This window comes from Eleginops maclovinus, chromosome 19, assembly GCF_036324505.1.
Source record: "Eleginops maclovinus isolate JMC-PN-2008 ecotype Puerto Natales chromosome 19, JC_Emac_rtc_rv5, whole genome shotgun sequence".
In the NCBI taxonomy this organism is placed as follows: Eukaryota; Metazoa; Chordata; class Actinopteri; order Perciformes; family Eleginopidae; genus Eleginops; species Eleginops maclovinus.
This window is the reverse complement of record NC_086367.1, coordinates 9009715-9027835: the sequence shown is the minus strand read 5'-3', so window position 1 is coordinate 9027835 and position 18121 is coordinate 9009715. Positions and strand designations below refer to the sequence as shown.

Genomic DNA, 18121 nt, shown 5'->3' with positions numbered 1-18121 from the left:
TTGCGTAATGAGCACTTTTCGATTTTGTTTTTAACTGAGTATTTCTACACTGTGGTATTATTACTTTTACTCAGAGGTGGAAGAAGTACTTAGATCTTGTACTTAAAAGTAGAAAAATCACAGTCTATAAATACTCTGTTAAAAGTCCTGCATTCAAAATCTAACTTAGGTAGAAGTTCAAAAGTATTGTCAGCCAAATGTATTTAAAGTATAAAAAGTAAAAGGAATCATTGTGCAGAAAAATAGCCTTTTTTTATAATTAGATTTATATATTACATTTCCTTTGGCTGACGCTTTTATTCAAAGCGACAAAAACATAGAGAATCAAACTCCGAACAACAAGGAAAGTGCAGATATATTCACTTCAAGCTAGTCATACTATTGTAAGTGCTTCTGAATTTATATATAATGGACATTTCTAGATAGTATTGCTGCATCAAGTAGCTTTGTACTGTTGTGGACAAACAAAGTACTGATTTACCTTGATCCTAGAGTACTTTTACTTTTGGTACTTTGAGAATGTAATTATGCAAATAGGCTACTGTTGTACTTCTACCTAAGTAACATTTTGATTGCAGTACTTTTACTTGTAACAGAGTATTCCTACTCTGGTACTTCTACTTTTACTCAAGTGCAAGATCTGAGTACTTCTCCCATCTGTGAGTAAAGTACAAGTAACTAAAAAATGTAGTCAAGTAAAGTAAAAGTACTTAGTTACTTCCTTCCTCTTCTTTTACTTGAGTATAATATCTAAGTACCGCTACAGTAGCTCGTTAATTTACATAATTAGCTACTGTGTCCACAAGTGTGTAAAGTCACTGCAGTCCTCAGCGGCTGGTCGCCTGGCACAGACCTCACTGTGTTGTTGTTGTTGTTGTTGTTGTTGTTGTTGTTGATTTTGGCTAGTGGTAAACAGGCATTTATGTCAGTCTAATACAGTACTGAATATCTCACCGCCGCCATAATGCCTTCCATGGCCTTTATTTTCTCCTTATAACTTCAGTGGAGTTGGCCTTTATTCAGAAAATATGTTGGCATCAGCTCGCGACCCTCTAAATACTCGTCGTCTGAAACTAGTTAGCAGGAGCGCCGAGGCCTTGTCGACCCTGCAGAAAGGTGTGTTTTTCTTGCCAAACTTCTTCAAGTCGTACAAGCTGTCATTGACCCATCATCCTATAATTCTTTTTTTGGCAGCAGCACAGAGGTTTTTGTCTGGTATTCATATAGTTACTCATAAATAAGCCCATATATACTCCGCGTGCTCTGAAAGACACATCAACATGCTAAGAGTGATGCAGAGTGGCACACTGTGCTAGCATGAAACTCGAGAGTATTTAAATGTTTTCTGTGTTTTAAATGCAATATCAGTGATTTGGCAATGTATTGTATGTCGAGGGTTCAATGTGGTATTAGGAGGTGTTTTTTTCCCGCAAAGTTCCACAATATACTGTTTCGGATAATTTAATGTCGCTACCACACAATACAATGCAGGTGACAAGACTTTAGTTTGCAGCGCTCCCTCAATGTAAGAATCACACGTATAACTACAACAGAAAATATATCTTGGCATGAACAGTGGGTCTTGTTACACTTGGTACACATTAGTGTGAAAAGCAGTGGTAAAGAAAGTATATTTTACTTTTTTTATTTCACAATACCAATGTGAAGCAACTAGTAAAACTCCTCCATTTAAATATATTGCAAGTTCAGTTATTAAAAGCAAAATGTAAGCATTACTGATGCTATAGTGTGTGAGTGGAATTACATTTACATATTACTAGTGGGGAACAGGTAAATATAGTTTTTCTGCAACATATTTCAAATACCACTTTCCTCCTTTGTGTTGATGTAGACAGAAATCTCAGATGGAAATTTCAAACCTGGGCAATGGAAACCAAAACTACAGTATCCGGGTGGCTACATACCATCACAGGTGAGTGAGTATTCATTTGACCTTTATACTGACCTTAAAATTGAATATGAGTGCCCAAAGTTGGTCATTTCAAACTAAACGAAAGCTTTACTGTTTTATTAGTCTTCCATTGGGGGCTTGCTGCCACTGTAACAAACACTTTCATTGTTTGAGTGTTGTGAGGGTCCAACATAGCCAAACAAGTGCAGTTCATATTGGAGTTCATTGTGGCATCAGCCACTCCATCAAACCTTGAGACCACCGAGTAACAGCCCAGCTTATCTGCCCCACTCCAGTGCCTGCAGTCAACCAGTCGGGTTGGGTTTGTGTGCTCACATTGTTTATTTTAGCCCTCATTAAAGTGTGGTGGGGTGGCTTTCTCTCTCCGGGGCTCGGTGGCTACTGTGGTAGGGAGATAGGGGGCTGTGGTGGACCCCCTTGGGCGGCCCACAAAAAGCTGCCTCACCCCCTTCCCCCTTGTTTGCCACTCACCCCATCTGGGTCCTGCAGTCACACCCTGTGGCAGAGCTGCGGTTAACTGCGGCTGTTGGCTGGTAAAGAGGCACAGTGAGGGGTTCAGGAATACAAATATCAGGAAGGAGAAGTGCTGTTCACCGTTATTACCACTAGAGGGTACTCAGCCACAGTGAGCTGAAAAGGGTGAACTCTGAAAGCTGGCAGTGACTTTTCTCCCTGGGGTTTCTTCTTATCTCCTTTACACGGTCAGCACTTTTTCACAGGAAGCATGAAGGAGGTTTTGTGCATGTGAGAGTGAAGGATAAGGAGAGATGTGGGTCTTAAACTAAGTGGTTTTAAAGAGAAAAACAGTAACTCTGAGTCTTTGTCAGCTGTGTGTTTGAAAGACACCTTGTGACGTCAGATGTTTGATGCCTCCTGGGGCCTTTGTCCAGGTTGTTTAGGCTCTTTATGAGAGTACAATAGAGGCCTGTTTTATTTTGTCTGCCATGTAAAAACTATAAGACATAAAAGAGTTTGCTCTGTCAGCAGCCACACCCCCACCTTAGTTCCACACAGAGGAAGATTTACCTTGCAATTTATGCGGCGAAATATCTGTCTGGTATGTGGTGAGTTATTCCTGTGGCTCTGCACTTGTGCATTTGTGTAATACTACATGTCTGCGTTTGTGTATTTTTATAACCAAACCATGCTCCTGTTGTTCCTTCTTGAAAACGAATCAGGAAAGGTCTTTTGGGTGTGCTGATAATCCCAGGTGTGTGTGTGTTTGTGTGCATAAGAGACAGTGTGCCTGCGTGTCTTTGTGCTTAAGTGAACAAGCAGGTTCCCTTCCATAGCCATGTAGCACATCTAGGGGGAAAGAGAGGAGGTCTTTGAAGTTTTAGGTTCTGCCATCCGTCTGCAGCTCACTGGCTTTCTTTTCATGCCAGCCATGCAGAGTCCAGGCCCGTTAAAGAGAAACGCCCCGACTGACTCCTCCCTGCCATGTCGCCATGGTAAAATGACAACAGACTACACTCACGTGCCCCTGCTAACAGTAAAGCCCCTCTCTGTTTTGAACTTGGCTTTTGTGCTGTCTGTGATGCACAGTTGTCAGAAGCAGCTGCTGTGTATGACCATGATGCTCAACATTAGTGACCAGCAGAAACAACTGAACATAGAAGCCTAGAGCAAAAGGCAACTTACTTGTAGCCAACATTTCTGTACGCACACTCTGCAGGTGCCAGCCCTCTGTACCTGGTTTCTTTCCAATCCTAACTTAAGTGTCTCCTTTACTCGCCCGCAGCACTAGAAGATGCTATGACATTTAGCTTGAACACCAGAGGAGGAACGGAGGAGGAGGAGAATGGGGGGAGATGTATTGATTGCCCTTAGCTGCTCCTTCATAGCCTCTGTGCATGGTGTGTGAGGGCTAAGCCCGCTATCCTAATGGCTTTTAGACTTCCATTAGGTCGTTGCAGGCAGCGTGGTTTAAGTAAGTAACAAAAGGCTCTGTCAGAATGCTTTAAGCATTAATAAGACAGTCTGTGTTACTTCTCCAGCCTGTCAGGTCATCAGGCTGGTTTACAGTTATGATTTGGAGCGTATCTTTGGCTTCTATTTTTCTGCTTAGCCGTGAGTGGGATCGGCTTTTTGTCTTTTGGGAATTTGTTTCGATTGAGCAATGAAAGCTGCAGCTCACTCACCCTGTAAACCCTGCAGTAAAAGTCCTGTCTGACACTGACAGACATCCAGCTGTTTGAATTGAACATTTGTATGGTTCACTTATGTGGAGACTGGAGAGACCTATAGCTGGATACTGAGGAAAGGGTCGTTGCTTTAGAACACCATCATTTGGTGTTCTAAAGCAACAGAAACGCAGGCCTCAGCCGGCATATGTTGGGGATTCAATTCTTTTTTATTGAGCTATTTTCTGTTCAACTTCCAAAGCCATATTATTTTTTATAAAAGTTGTTTTTTTAGGAGCAAGGCCAGTTTTGCGGAGAAAGTCACTGTGGCCTTTATTCTTTTAAATCGCTCTAATTATGGAGTAGGTCTTCCTCTGATAGTGCGGCATTTAGATATGCGGAGGAGGCTGCACGTATCTAAGGATTGACAAACGTGCATCAATATGTTAAAATACATGCACATAAACGCATCATTTTCCAACTGTATTTCTTCTGTATTGCATAAGCCCGGATATTGTGTGTGTGTGTGTGTGTGTGTGTGTGTGTGTGTGTGTGTGTGTGTGTGTGTGTGTGTGTGTGTGTGTGTGTGTGTGTGTGTGTGTGTGTGTGTGTGTGTGTGTGTGTGTGTGTGTGTGTGTGTGTGTGTGTGTGTGTGTGTGTGTGTGTGTGTGTGTGTGTGTGTGTGTGTGTGTGTGCTTCTGCACTGACCCATTTTGCTGGACAAACTCTTCAGCTTTTCTGGATATTGTGGGGTGTGTTTCCCACTGGTCTGTCTGTTTCTAATGCCACTGCGTCCCTGCAATCCCTCAAAGTCCTGGGCTTTAATGCATCGGTTACCATATTTTTCCACGGAGATGAATGTTGGTTGCCGGGAAGGCAACACGTTTTTTGTGTGTGTGTGTGTTCATGCGTGCACTTGTGCCATTTTTGGAAGAGTCCCTGTGTTCTCTCTGCACCAATGCTACGGAAGCCTCCTGGGTCCATTTCTGTTGCCCACATAGACCCCAAAATCTTGCTTTGGTTGGAAGCGTGTCTGTTTTTATTCCCAGCCATCATAAGAAGACAAACTCCTCTACTGTCTCCGCATCCTACATTAATAAGCTGTGTTTGGCCCCGGAATCCCCATAACACGTCCGCTCCGGGTTGCTGCTGGCTGCAGTAAAAAAAATGTGACACGATTTCTACCCCAGACAGAGGCTTTTAAATGTGTAGATCCAGTTTCCGCCTCAAATCTGAAGGCTTCATTCTCAGTTACTTGCGTGGATGAAATCCACTTTAACATAATACAGTAATAATAATAATAATAATAATAATAGACTGAATGTCATTATGCTTTTGCACCCACAAAGAGAATTACAGCAGCGCCATGGTGGGCACTGATTTCCCAGGATCCCCCCCCTCACCTTTAGTGCCACCTCCTGAGGAACATCTCTGCTCCCATGACAAGGACAGATCTAAAGTGGCTTCTTCTTGGCTGGCTGCTCTCTGCTTTGCTAACCAAGCATAAAACAATAGAAGGCCAGAACAATGAGCTGGCTGTAGATCAGTAGGGGCTGCTTGGCCTCTCCCAGACGCTACGTCTTATTTCCTTTTTGATTACTCACGCCTGCCTGATGAGCAGCTCACTCGCTCTCCTCTCTGTCTGTCTGCCTAGCCATGACAGAAATGTCAAAGAAAAGACTTTCTGCAGTACACTGGTTTTGATTTGGAGGCTGGAATGCGTTTGTGATAATGTCGCAAGATTTATTGGCAGGGGTGTGATGGATGTGTGTGGGACAAAAGGGGAAAGGTTTCTGGTATGCAAGGTTATGATGTGTGCATGCTTATGGTTCAGACACATTCTGGTGTTAGAAGCTATATTTCTGAATGCGCTTTTCTGGGCTGATTTATGACAAGTTTCCACTGATGGGCCTCCAGCATATAACCCATAAACAGTCTTTAAACGGCGGAATAGTGGTCCTGGCACTGAAGTCCAAACTGTATTTGCCACCCAAGCATGCAGATCGCCTGCTGTGGGCTGGGTCCCCTTTCGGCTGGCCCTCGCTAGCTTCAACCACTGCTAGTTACCCCAGCCCCCCCTTACCGCCAGGCCGGAGGTAGGAAATCAAACCAATTACGGTTGTATTTAAAGAAAATTGGAGCAGGGCCGGAAAAGTGGGGGCATTTCCAAAAACCACAAAAGAAAACTTCAGGGCTGCTCTTGGGCAAAATACAGGGCGACTTTGAAGCAGAGTAGAATGACAGTTCTCTGAAAAACACAAGGAAAAATAAATGTTTTTGTTGAATTTATGCTTAATAAATAACACGTCTAGATGGCAGTGGTTTACCTTACTGACTAAACGTCTACCAAAACATGATATAACTCCTTTCCGTGTCCTCAATAATCTGTTCCTGCGTCTGTCTCAGTGAGTGAGATTGATGGGTTCTGCTTCCCTGGTGGACCTGTTTTGATGGATGGATTTTAAGGACTGACTTTGTTTATGTTCTGGTCTGCCGTGCCCTGCTGCGAGTGGCCTGCCAGAAGGCCGCACTTCATGATGTGGTTGAGTCCCACAGCCCAAATCCTCCTTGGCTCGCTCTGCTGCTGCAGACCCTGCTGAGGTACAGCCTCTCATAAAGCACAAACACCTGTAGGCTTCAAACTGGCTGAGAGAAATGTGCTTGTCTGCATGATGCTTTGGCCAGAGTGCTACACAGTCTGGGGCCAAATTTGCAGCCAAAACACTTGTCTCGATGGGTGTTATTGCCACCCCTTGATCTGATGTGTTCTCTCTGTTTTACCTCTCTCTCCCTCTGTCCTCCACTGATCCTCCTCTGATCCTCTTCTTCACTGTCATCTCTCAGGAAAATCCCCTCATTACTCCCTGGATGTAAATGCTTCATTTTCCATCCCCCACAAACCCTCTTTGTTCCACGAGCCATTTGGCTGTTATATTTCAGCACTTAAAAGCAATTATTCCAAAATATGAATGGATCCCTCACAGACGTCTCCAGACACTCAAAAGATACATTCTTCCTTCATCTTCCTCTCCGCCTCATGGGCAAAAACAAAAGGAGGAGAACTCAAGATGCCTATTGTCTGTAGATCCACACTTACTCACACAACATTTATGCTGCACAGACTTGTGTAAGCTTACACACATACACGATCGTACCTGATGACATGCCTTTGTCCTTGCAGGTGCATGCACAGAAAAGAAACACACACAAACTGTTTACTTCACACGCACACACCATAAAGAGTGTAAGATGAGCTCCCATTAAGGATGAAAACAAACCAGTGAGTGGGAGGTGTCCCCGGAGGAAGTCCACAGTCGCTATAGTGGAACCATGGGAACGGGTTAGCAGAGGCCTTCAGGGCAGCCACGACCAGACACGGGGGTGTGTAGTACTGCCACACACACACAGTGCAGACTGGAGACAGAAACACCCAAGCAATGACTTATAGTCACCTCACCTGTCTAACAATAACAAAAGCTGACACTTTATTGGGTGTAAGCAGCAGCTTGATTTATTCAGACTTGTCTTTGATTACTGTGATTGTAATGTTTACAAATCAAAGGGCCAAAATAGCAACAGCGTTAAAAAGGACTGTTGGAGAGAGACTGATGGTATGAGAAAGATGATGACAGACACCATTTTTTGCAAAGCTCTTGTGTTCAGTGACACATGAGGGATAGGACAAAGTTGTCTTTAATGTTGTCATTCTAAGAATTTATAGGGCAGAGGAGGCTGCAAGTCTGTGGTGCTTTAGCGGTTTTCGCAGATTTATTTTTTAACAACCACATGAGCGCTTATGAGTGAAAGAGTGTTAGTCATCTAAATGGTGGTCAGTCCCCGAATGACATTTAATTTTTGAAAGACTTAGAACCTAGCAACAAACAGGCATACGTCCCTCTGACTTCTGCTGCTGCATAGTGGGAACAGAAGATAATGGGACGACGCTAGCTTTCAATGACGCTCATGTTCCCACATGATCCAAAACAGACTTGAGCAATCACCCTCATTTTACTCACAACTTGCGTACATGGATGAAAAAAGTAGGGGAGATAGAAAGATAGAAAGTGTGTATGTGAACCGCCTATTTTGCGTGTTCCCTGCTTGAGCAGGAAGTGAACAGAGACCTGGTCCAGAGGGATCTCTGTTTCCCCTTCTCGCCTCCTTACACCCAGCACCCCCCCACTCAGGACCCCACCGTGCCTGGCAGAGTGTGTGTGTGTGTGTGTGTGTGTGTGTGTGTGTGTGTGTGTGTGTGTGTGTGTGTGTGTGTGTGTGTGTGTGTGTGTGTGTGTGTGTGTGTGTGTGTGTGTGTGTGTGTGTGTGTGTGTGTGTGTGTGTGTGTGTGTGTGTGTGTGTGTGTGTGTGTGTGTGTGTGTGTGTGTGTGTGTGTGTGTGTGTGTGTGTGTGTGTGTGTGTGTGTGTTAATTTCCTGTTTTATAGAGGAAGCAGTGTTTGCGCACAGATCGTCATTCAGATTTTCTCTGAGAAAAAGAGGACAGAATGAAAGTGTGTCAATTCTCATGAATCTGTATGGGAAACAACTAACATTGTTTCTGGGAAACTTCCCCGCTCTCTTAGTAAAAACATATTTTGGTGGTTCATTGCTAAAGTGCAAATGCAATGTCCAAATTCAACTTTATAAAGCATGTCATGTCATTATTCCAGGCAAAGATCAAACAATCCTTAAACACTACATGCTATTATCTTCTCTTATCAAATGTCTTACTTTTTTCCTATCTCACAAATCAAATTAGGCTAGATAGGTTCGACACATTAAGCTGTGGTCATCATGCGGCGACAGAAACAAAATCCAAGCCATTAGGGCATCCACATGAAAGTTAGCTGAAGTGGTCTAAGCCGGAATACCCTCTAACCATGGTCTGGGCCGCAGGTCCACCATACAGTGGTCTGTTGGCTTTCTGCAAATAAAGTATAAAGGCCTTCTCTGGTTGTGATTCATTCACATGTCTTGGTTTCCTATGACGACATCAGTGAGGAAGGATGACTCGGTCTAAGTTTAGCAGAAGGTAGTTTACAGCAAAGTCTCTTTATTATCTGTACTGTGGCTTCTTTGTATCTTGACAGTTTGGAGCTTTAAAAAATTCTTTAAATTGTGATTTTTAGAAAAATGTGCAAGCCACACAGTTTAAAAACAGTTTGAAAGAAACTAATGATTTGCACTTGTTTTAAAATGTTATGTATTATATTCCTCTATTTATTTTGTTGATAGTTGGAATAATGTTATTGTGTATAATCTCCATTGCAGTTACCTCAAATAACAGTCCTTTCCTAAAACAGTCCAAAATGTAAAATACTTAACGTCACATTATAAAAAGAAGAAATCCTAACTACCAAGAAGCTGGAAACAGAGAGGCTTTGCTTAAAAAAAGATTTGGACAATTAATGAACAATCAATGTAGCTGACAAATAGTTTTCTATAGATTTTCTAATCAATGAAATGACCTATCTTTTCTGCTATTAATCATTTGAACGTACAGTAGTTCTGCTCTTGTCGTTTCAGATCTAACATTTCATCTTTTAGCAACAGTCCGCTCTCTAGATGGACCCGATAGTGAGACTGTTTCTGCGAGCGCCTTTCGTAAGACTTAAGAGATCCTCTGGGTCTGAGCGGGAACCGAACGGTCCACTGTGGGAACTGAGATCAGCCTGATGTATCGTAACATGGAGCGGTCTCTGTAGACCCAACATGGATGAGAAACTACCTTCACTGGGATCCCTCTGAACTAGGAGAACCCTCTTTCTCTCTCTCTCCCCTTCGTCTCTCCCTCCACATCCCGCTCCCCGTCAGCGAGGCAGCACTAGTCATCAGTGTGAGAACGGTTGCATCACAGCTCGCGCGGTTTCTTAGCCCCCTGGCCCCTGTGTTTCTCGGTCAATCTGTGGGAACCCTGATTTTTGGACGGCAGCCTCTGTTCCCACCACCAGTCTGGTTAGAAAATAGACTTCTGGTCGTGTACCAGGCACCCAAACCAAACCGGTCCTAGCCCGCTCCTTCTCACGGGTTTGGGGGAGGAGAGGTCAGCGGCTGCAGAAGAGGCCCTAATGGGTTTCGTATGCAGGTACCGCAGAGGCGACACGGGATACTGTGCTCATGAGAAATGAGAGGGTTTAACAATCCTGTGCTCTTTCCAAAACACTCCCTCACTGTGTTCTCTCTCTCCTCTATTTTCGGTCTCCTCCTGCATCTCTCCCTCTGTCTGTCTCTTATTTGAATTTATAAATAGGGCTTTAACCTTTCTCATCTCTCTGATTAATCTAAGATAAAGTCGTGTGAGGGACAAGGCTGGGTCCTGTTAAGAAAATCAAGACCTTGCTGGTCATTAGAACACATGATTGACTTGCCAAAGTATTCCTCAATGATTCTCATTGTACCATATTTTGCTTTCCTGGGATGTTCACCATCGTGCCTCCAGTTCTCCTTTTTATTTCATCCACTTAAAAAGCAATTTTATATGTCCTATTATAAACCAATTAATCACGCCTTTGACTAAAATTGCATCCAGCCAAGCAGCTTCCTCCAGGCAAACGTTTCCCCTCTTTCCTTGAGAGTTACAGTTTTCGGAAGAAGAACGACATGGCGGGAAGAGGGGGAGATGAAAAGAGGCAGCTTGGCTCACGTACGTCCATGACAAAGACGGAGCCAGATGAGCGCTCCTCTGCTCCCCACATGTGGACGAGAGAGTCGGGTCTCACAGAGTGTGTGAAGACAGCTGGAAAATTCCCCCGAGCCAGGCCTAATTGAAAGCTTATCATCTTCTCTTTGTGCTTCCTGAGCGGCGAGGGATCAACAGGGAGCGACTCAGAAAGCAACTCTGATGAGACCTGGAGGAAAAAGTTGGCAATGTTTTAAGACGGTGCAGATCTGTCATATGCTCGTGCTGTGAAGTCGAGCTCAGTAATGTCTGTGCGGAGGCTGGTGTGAGATCTGTCAGCAGGGGATTGTGTGTGCGGGGATATGCTTTGAGTGTGCAGAGTTAATTGAATACAGTGTGTATCAAGGCTGCGTGTGTACGTCCCGAGGCTTTGTTGTTCTGCCAACACTGCCCCCATAGAAGGCCTGACGCAGACAAAATAAAAGCCACACAGAAGGAAAGAAAGGCTGAAATAAAATGAGAAGAAAAGACACGAGTATAGATACTGCAGGAGAATACAAACAGGGAAAATAAAAGAGAGACTAAATTGAAGTAGAAAAACAAAGTATTTAGAAGTGAAAGCCCTTTCATGGCACATCAACAGGTGGCATTAGTTTAGGAGGAAGGCATTGTGGGTGTTGTGTTTCAGGTTAACCACATGAGACATCTGAAATCGGACCACCCCACAAGGTAGCATCTCAAGTGTTTAATCTTGTGGCTCGGCTTCAATAGGGCCAACAGATGCCATCACCGCCGCATAAATTAACCACCAAATAGCTGATAAAAAAGATAGCCGACATTCCAAAGTCCTCCGGTATTGTTTTTAACAAGTGACGACTTGCCGACGCGCACTTACATAGAGGCTGCCGGGGCGGTGTAGGATTCCTGAGCTACACTTTATTTACGCTCTGTGTACCAACGTGTTGACAGCCGAGGCGTTTGTAAACCCCCGAGAAGTGTGGGTAATTGCCACCGAGAGTCCTACTCATGGCAGAGAGGAGGATCATTATTAAAAGTGGTTATTGAGAAGGAACTTCCATGGTTATGAGAAGGAGTTAATGGCATGCATGGCATTTACTGTATGAGGCTAAAGAAGAAGGAAGAGAGTTCGTTGGACCAGAATGTGCTGGCATGGATTTTTTCTCCCATGAATGTTTATAGTGTTTTTTTTCCTGCTCATTTGTCAGCTGATGGGATGGCGTCTGGGTTACTGCAGGTGAATTATACCCTGTGCCTCCATGCTTTATGTTTTCACTCTCAACACCTCCCCCTGTTAAACCATAAAAGACCACAATCCAGACTTTTTCGCATTGAGTTTCAAAATGAGAGATTTGTTATGGTAAGAAATGTTTTTTTTATAGTAAAGCGAATAATGTTGAAGAATGTGGCCATAAATTCTGAACTGAAATCTAATGTGGGTTTGATTTTCTCAAGGGTGCAGGCGTGACCTTTTGAAGTTGAAAGAAAATTGACGTGTTGTCGCCACTCTGTCCTGGAGTTCATTTTTACTTACGACTTTTTTTTTTAAAGACATTTTTATTAAATACAGCTGTGAAAACAAAAGTCAGACATGTGTTTTTTAATTAAAATGATTAAAAACGACATTATCCGCAAACTTTACAAGCACTCCATATGTAAGCATCAACAACATCATTACATACATAGATGAGATTCTTAAATTAACATATCAGTTTCAGATGTACATGCTTGAGCATCAGGAAAAAATAAAGGAGCAAAGATGAATTAACATTTTGGTATATGAAAAGGAAAAGGGGCATCTTTATAAAAAAGATGAACATAACAGAAAAAGTTACATTGTGCTCTTTAATCCAATATACAATAAAATACATATCACTTGTACACTTTGGCTTCCTAGTTTTGCATAAAGAATTCTATTAAAAGTCATCCTGACATTATTACAGGCAGTTGTGGAGATCTTTGGTTTTCTTGAAGGAACCACACGGATATAAGTACACATGTGGTTTCTCTAGCTGCATGATTTTTGCCCATAATAAGGAAAGGTCCTGTACGGTAAAAAGGCTTCAGAGGAGGGAGCAAGGAAACACGCTTTTCCTCCTGATCAAAGGGAGATAGGAATGAGACATTGCTACTTATTGTCATGATGTGAGATCTACAAAACACTTTGCATATTTGTTTTACCTGAGCTGCAAGTGCATGCTTTTATGGATTATTTTAAAGTTATATCTCACTTTTGTAGGAGCTACAGACCGATATTTCAGGTGTGTTCTCTCTTGTGAATGAATTTTCTAGTAGATTTGAGATGTCTGATACCTGTATTTTGTGCAGGCGTATAAAAGATTGGTACAGCATGAGCTCCTGGCCCTGCTGATCAGTAAATTAGACAAAAAATGTGTAAATCGGGACCATTAAGGCTTCAAAGCCTTCACTGATTATACAGAACAAAGGGACCTGTGAACAACAAGGGATTTTCTTTTTGCATAACTGCCTTTGGTGTTGGTAAGAGGATACCATTGTGACCCAACCTCCTCTTTCTATCCCTTCATCCTCACATTCTTCCTACCCCAGGGATGGAGGGATCACATGTGTACCTGTAGGCAAAAGGCCCTCAGGACAGAGGGAATGCACACACACCTGTGGTGCAGGAATGTGTGTGTGTGTGTGTGTGTGTGTGTGTGTGTGTGTGTGTGTGTGTGTGTGTGTGTGTGTGTGTGTGTGTGTGTGTGTGTGTGTGTGTGTGTGTGTGTGTGTGTGTGTGTGTGTGTGTGTGTGTGTGTGTGTGTGTGTGTGTGTGTGTGTGTGTGTGTGTGTGTGTGTGTGTGTGTGTGTGTGTGTGTGTGTGTGTGTGTGTGTGTGTGTGTGTGTGCTAATCATGACATCATTAATTACTTGGCGGTGGGTTTCTTAAAAAAGGACACATAAATGTGTTCAGCAAATACATGTGAAGGAATATTTTAATATTTAGTTTGGCGTAGTTTCAGATATTTGTAAATATATAACCAAAAATGAGAAACAAACATAGTGCAAAAAATGAAGCAAATGGCTTATGTAGCGCGGAAAGGCAAATTGGAAATTGTCTAAAGGATTAGGGCTCGATGCACCTTCTCACTAACAGAATCTGTTGGGCGTGGTTCATAAGGAATAAAAGTTTTTAGTGCATCAAAGCTACATTGGAAGACAAAATAATTACATTAAATGTTTTGTTTTTTTCATAATTTAGTAGCAATATATTACACAAATTCCAAATTTATACTTAACAACAAAATAAGGCATATATACTGTATATATATATATATATATATATATATATATATATATATATATAAAGGAAAGGTAGTGAGAAATGCTTAAGGATTTTGGGTATACGCGCACATTTCCACACAATTTGGCTCAAATAAATATCAAAAGTAAACCAAGTCATCCAGTTAAAAATGACCAGACCAAGACTTATTTTTCAGAAAAAGGGCTTGGATAAGAAATGTAAGAAAGAGTAGACACAACAGGACTTACATATTCCTGCAGAAAAAGAAACCAATGAACCCCTCCTCTGCGTAAGTCTTTTACATTCCTCAAAATGTCAGCCATTGTCCTGTTGAAACTCGATACACTGACGACGCAGCAGAGGAGAATTTATCGTTGCACATGTGACGGATAAAATGCTTCCCTCTCAAAGATGCAGCGATTGTGTTGAAAGCTCAACTGCACACTGTAGCACCAAAGGCTCATGTGTCCATTCGGATAATAAATTAGGCAATAAGGTACTGCATAAGCACTGTGAGCACATGGAACAGCCCTGGATGCAACTGAAGCCGCTTTCACAACTGAGACAATATTTAACTTTTACAGAAAGCGTTCAAAGGCTGTTTGCTACAGCTGTGCCTTGGAAGGATGTCGGAGTCACTCAGTCCGGCAGACTGTTTGATGATTGTCTGCTGTGGTTTTTCAGTTCATCAGCTGTACCGATGGATCATGCCTCCATGGTCTTATGTTCTTTCATCAGACAAATGATGCTGAAACCTTTCATTATTATGGCTCTTCTGGTTTTGCCCTCATGTCTATATACGGTTTCAGCGGAACATCTTCCTCACTTCTATGGCTTTGATAGTCCTTTTTAAGAGTACATGTTTTAGCACAGTGCAGGAGTTTACTCAAAAAGGTACAAAATACATAGATGTCTTGACAGAATTGCTAAAAATTGTTTTTAAAGCGATTGCTGGAGAAATAAAAGAAAAACATGCAGCATTTCTCTTTTTTTTTCTTTTTTTTTGCTTTCAGTGTTTTTTTTGTTCATCATCCTCTTACTTTTCCTCCCTCACTGCACCCTCTGATTGGCTGGCCATCTGTCAATCAGTAAGGCCTCCAGACGGACTCGTCTAAGCGGCCCGAGGCACTCATGGCGGTGGGGGAGTTGCTGTGGCTGCCGTCGGCCTCCACGCCCTCGCTCTGGTTGTTCAGGCCCGGGTTCATCAGACTGTTGGTCCCTCCCGCACCCCCGGCCCCCGAACAGGACAGCAGGCGGCTGGGGGAGCGCTCGCCCCCGGTGTTGCCCGGTGCCACCATGGAGAACTGGTAGGATCCGGAGCCTGTGCCGTAATACAGGTAGGAGTTGGACTGGAAGTTCTGGCTCTGGTTGTTTGAGTAAGGCGGTGGCAGATAGGTGTGGTATCTAGAAGAGGCCGACATGCTGAGGCCGCTGATGCCGGAGCTGGAGGTGTTGGAGGAGTAAGGGAAGGCCCCAGGGTAGTGCATCCTGGGGTCTGAGAAGCGAGGGTCGGTCAGTGGCGACAGAGACGGGAAGCTGGTCCTCTGGTTGAAGAGGTCAGTAGTACCTGTAGGCATAAACAAAAACAAAATGTTGGAAAGAGTCGACAAACATTCAGCATGAAAGAGCCTCAGATGTTTTTGTATTCTATAAAAAGAAGACTGATTTCTGGTACAGCAAATCTCTCCAAACCCCCAATTCTGAGCTCAGATTTCCTCTGATATGTCTGTCCATGGAAATGTTTGCTCAAAGTAATGAACTGAGACATTTTTTTGCTTAATAACAGTCATCAAGCACTGACAGTCCATCATCCCACAGCCCCCCGCACAAGACTGAAGTTATGAAAAGGCCCCCTCGCCTCAGCCCTCCTACCACCCCTTCCAAAGGAGAGAAATGCACATTATTCTGTCTCTCTCGGAGCAATGAAAAGAGGCATTGTCAGTGCTGAGGGGTGCTTTGTCTAAACACTGACTGCTTGTTGCGCTGTTGTGCAACTCATAAATCATTGTTAGACGCAGACAGTCACAATCAGAGACAGACAGGGAGACGCAGAGGGGAAAAGGAAAGGAAAGTAGGAAGAGAAAAAAGCAAACGGGTGTTTCTCTGTGAATATCCTCTAAGCTAATGTGTATCACAGTCCAGGAGCTGTCAGAGTGAACTGCTAAGTGTAATCTCACAGGTAGCAGAGCCCTGTTAACCCAGCTGTAAGGACTTCAATTTCACTGCACACTTTCTAATTTACTCAGCTGACTTAAGGGGAAAAAGAAATATTGCTTGAAGGTTTGACTTGGCTGTTTGCTTCTCTGAGATTTGGGGCCGCTACTGTCACCAACTTCGTTTCTTAAGTCAAACACCATATTGCCCTCCTTACTTATTAACTGAGGAGTATTACTGGCTGATCTTACACCCTGAGTATCGGATAAGAACCCATTCACAGTTCCTGTAGGCATGTAGGACTTCTGAACGCCGCCTGCTGCCACCTCCTGTAGCATTTGTTTTTGGAGCCTTATCATTGTTTGATATTTCTGCTGTTTTTGTACGTTAGAAGATAGTTTATGAGTTCATATTTAGAAAACATCTTTGATTTTCACTTCTTCTACTTATTTCTTAGGTCGTTTTTCAGTTCAAAGCAACTGTCACTGTGACACACTTGGCATCACAACTGTTTTATGTGCTCAAACAATGCACTATTAACGCTGCATTATAATTTTGTCTGAGGTGTGAATTATTAAGTCTTGCCTGACGAGTTAGACATGTTGGTCTTTGTACTCCAGCAGATACTTTGGAAGATAGGTCATGTGGCAAACAGCCAGGCCTAAATACGGCAAACGCCCATAAGCTGGTTATAGAGACGAAATGACGAGGCCGATCATACCTGTCAACATACACACACTCCTTTCCCACCTGCTGCCTACAACCACACTCACACACACCTCCGTCCATGGCTATTTGTTTGTCTGCGTATGGCTTCCATGGGTCCAAAGTGCCCACATGACTGCAAGTGTAAAATATGGATTTGGATGGCAGCGAAAAGAGAGCTTGTATTTGTGAAATAGCAAGCGCTTGCACGCCATCGCCCTGAGGGGGGAGAATGTCAAACTTGCGTGCCATAGTCTCGTTGAAATGTCTTTTCCCTATGTCTGGAGAACTGGGTCCATTTTCAGCTGCAAAAAAATCAGTTCCTTTGCTATTTCCATGGCCCCTGCTTTAATCTGTCTCTTTTTTCTTTTTTAAACAACACACTGCAGTTGAATTTCCTCCTCTTTTTGGGATGAGGGAGTTTGGTGGTGGTGGGGGGGCTGTTTCTTTTTCCAGAGTCTACCAGGCACCGGAGTCGGGCTCCATATCTGATTTCACGCAAGGAAAATCCGAGACTTCAGCTGCTGTTGATTCGGGTGAAGTGGAGTCGGCCCACTAATTCCTACTGGACTCCCAAACGCCTTCGCTCTCTCTCTCACTCCCTGTCTCTCAGTCCCTTCATCTCCCTCTGTCTGTGCTAAGTTTAGGCTTCAGGGTGAAGCCGGGGAGGGGATGTGTGGCGCGGGGACTTGATGGCTCTGGCTGCTGCGGCCCACATGATCTCCATTTAATTGGAGTTGGTGGAAACGTGTTGGCTAAACTGCGGTGGGGATCGACTGCTGTGTTCTGTCAGGGCAAACTGGACTGGACACTTATCACAACACCTTAATGGGCTTGTGCAGTATCAAGCGCTCGGCCCTGAGCCAGCAGGGGCCTGCTACCACCTTTAAAGCCTCTACAGTACAGTAGCTCCCTCTGGAGGAGAGGGCTGAACAAACTGCTTTGTAATTGAGAGGCAAAGTCTGCTTTTCCTCACTCTTAACCATGTTGCATACCTTACTGCATCCCCACCCTCCCCCACCCAGTCTAAGTACAGGCTCCGCTGTCGTGGCTGTGGTAACGGTGGTGTATCTTTGGCAGAAAGGGTCTTCCTAACTGAGCCTGCTAGTAGCTGCCTGTAACCTCTGCGGCCCACAACCACACATGATCTCCATTAGGCTCATCTGAAACGTGTTGACTAAATTGCAGGGACAGGAGAGGGGATGGACCCCAGAGGGGAGCTGGCACAGTCTGCTGTCTGTGATGTTCGCAGTCGAGCAAGCGGGTAGCCGGGAATCAGGGCTTTTATAGAGAACATAGTGTTCCAGCGCTC

General features: G+C 43.7%; 1 protein-coding gene and 1 long non-coding RNA gene across 4 annotated transcripts in view; one reads left to right on the top strand and one right to left on the bottom strand.

Annotated features, from left to right (window-relative positions):
• Positions 1-994: 994 nt before the first annotated feature.
• Positions 995-18121, top strand: part of LOC134881163 (uncharacterized) — a 39666-nt gene continuing 22539 nt past the window's right edge. The window contains exons 1-2 of the long non-coding RNA XR_010168007.1: positions 995-1116; positions 1853-1933. This is a non-coding gene — a long non-coding RNA (uncharacterized LOC134881163). The remainder of the gene's footprint in view (positions 1117-1852; positions 1934-18121) is intronic.
• Positions 13612-18121, bottom strand: part of runx3 (RUNX family transcription factor 3) — a 46681-nt gene continuing 42171 nt past the window's right edge. For all 3 annotated transcript variants that reach the window (XM_063908307.1, XM_063908308.1, XM_063908306.1), the window contains one exon: positions 13612-15517. In XM_063908307.1, the coding sequence (XP_063764377.1) occupies positions 15036-15517 (482 nt within the window). In that variant the 3' untranslated portion in view covers positions 13612-15035. The remainder of the gene's footprint in view (positions 15518-18121) is intronic.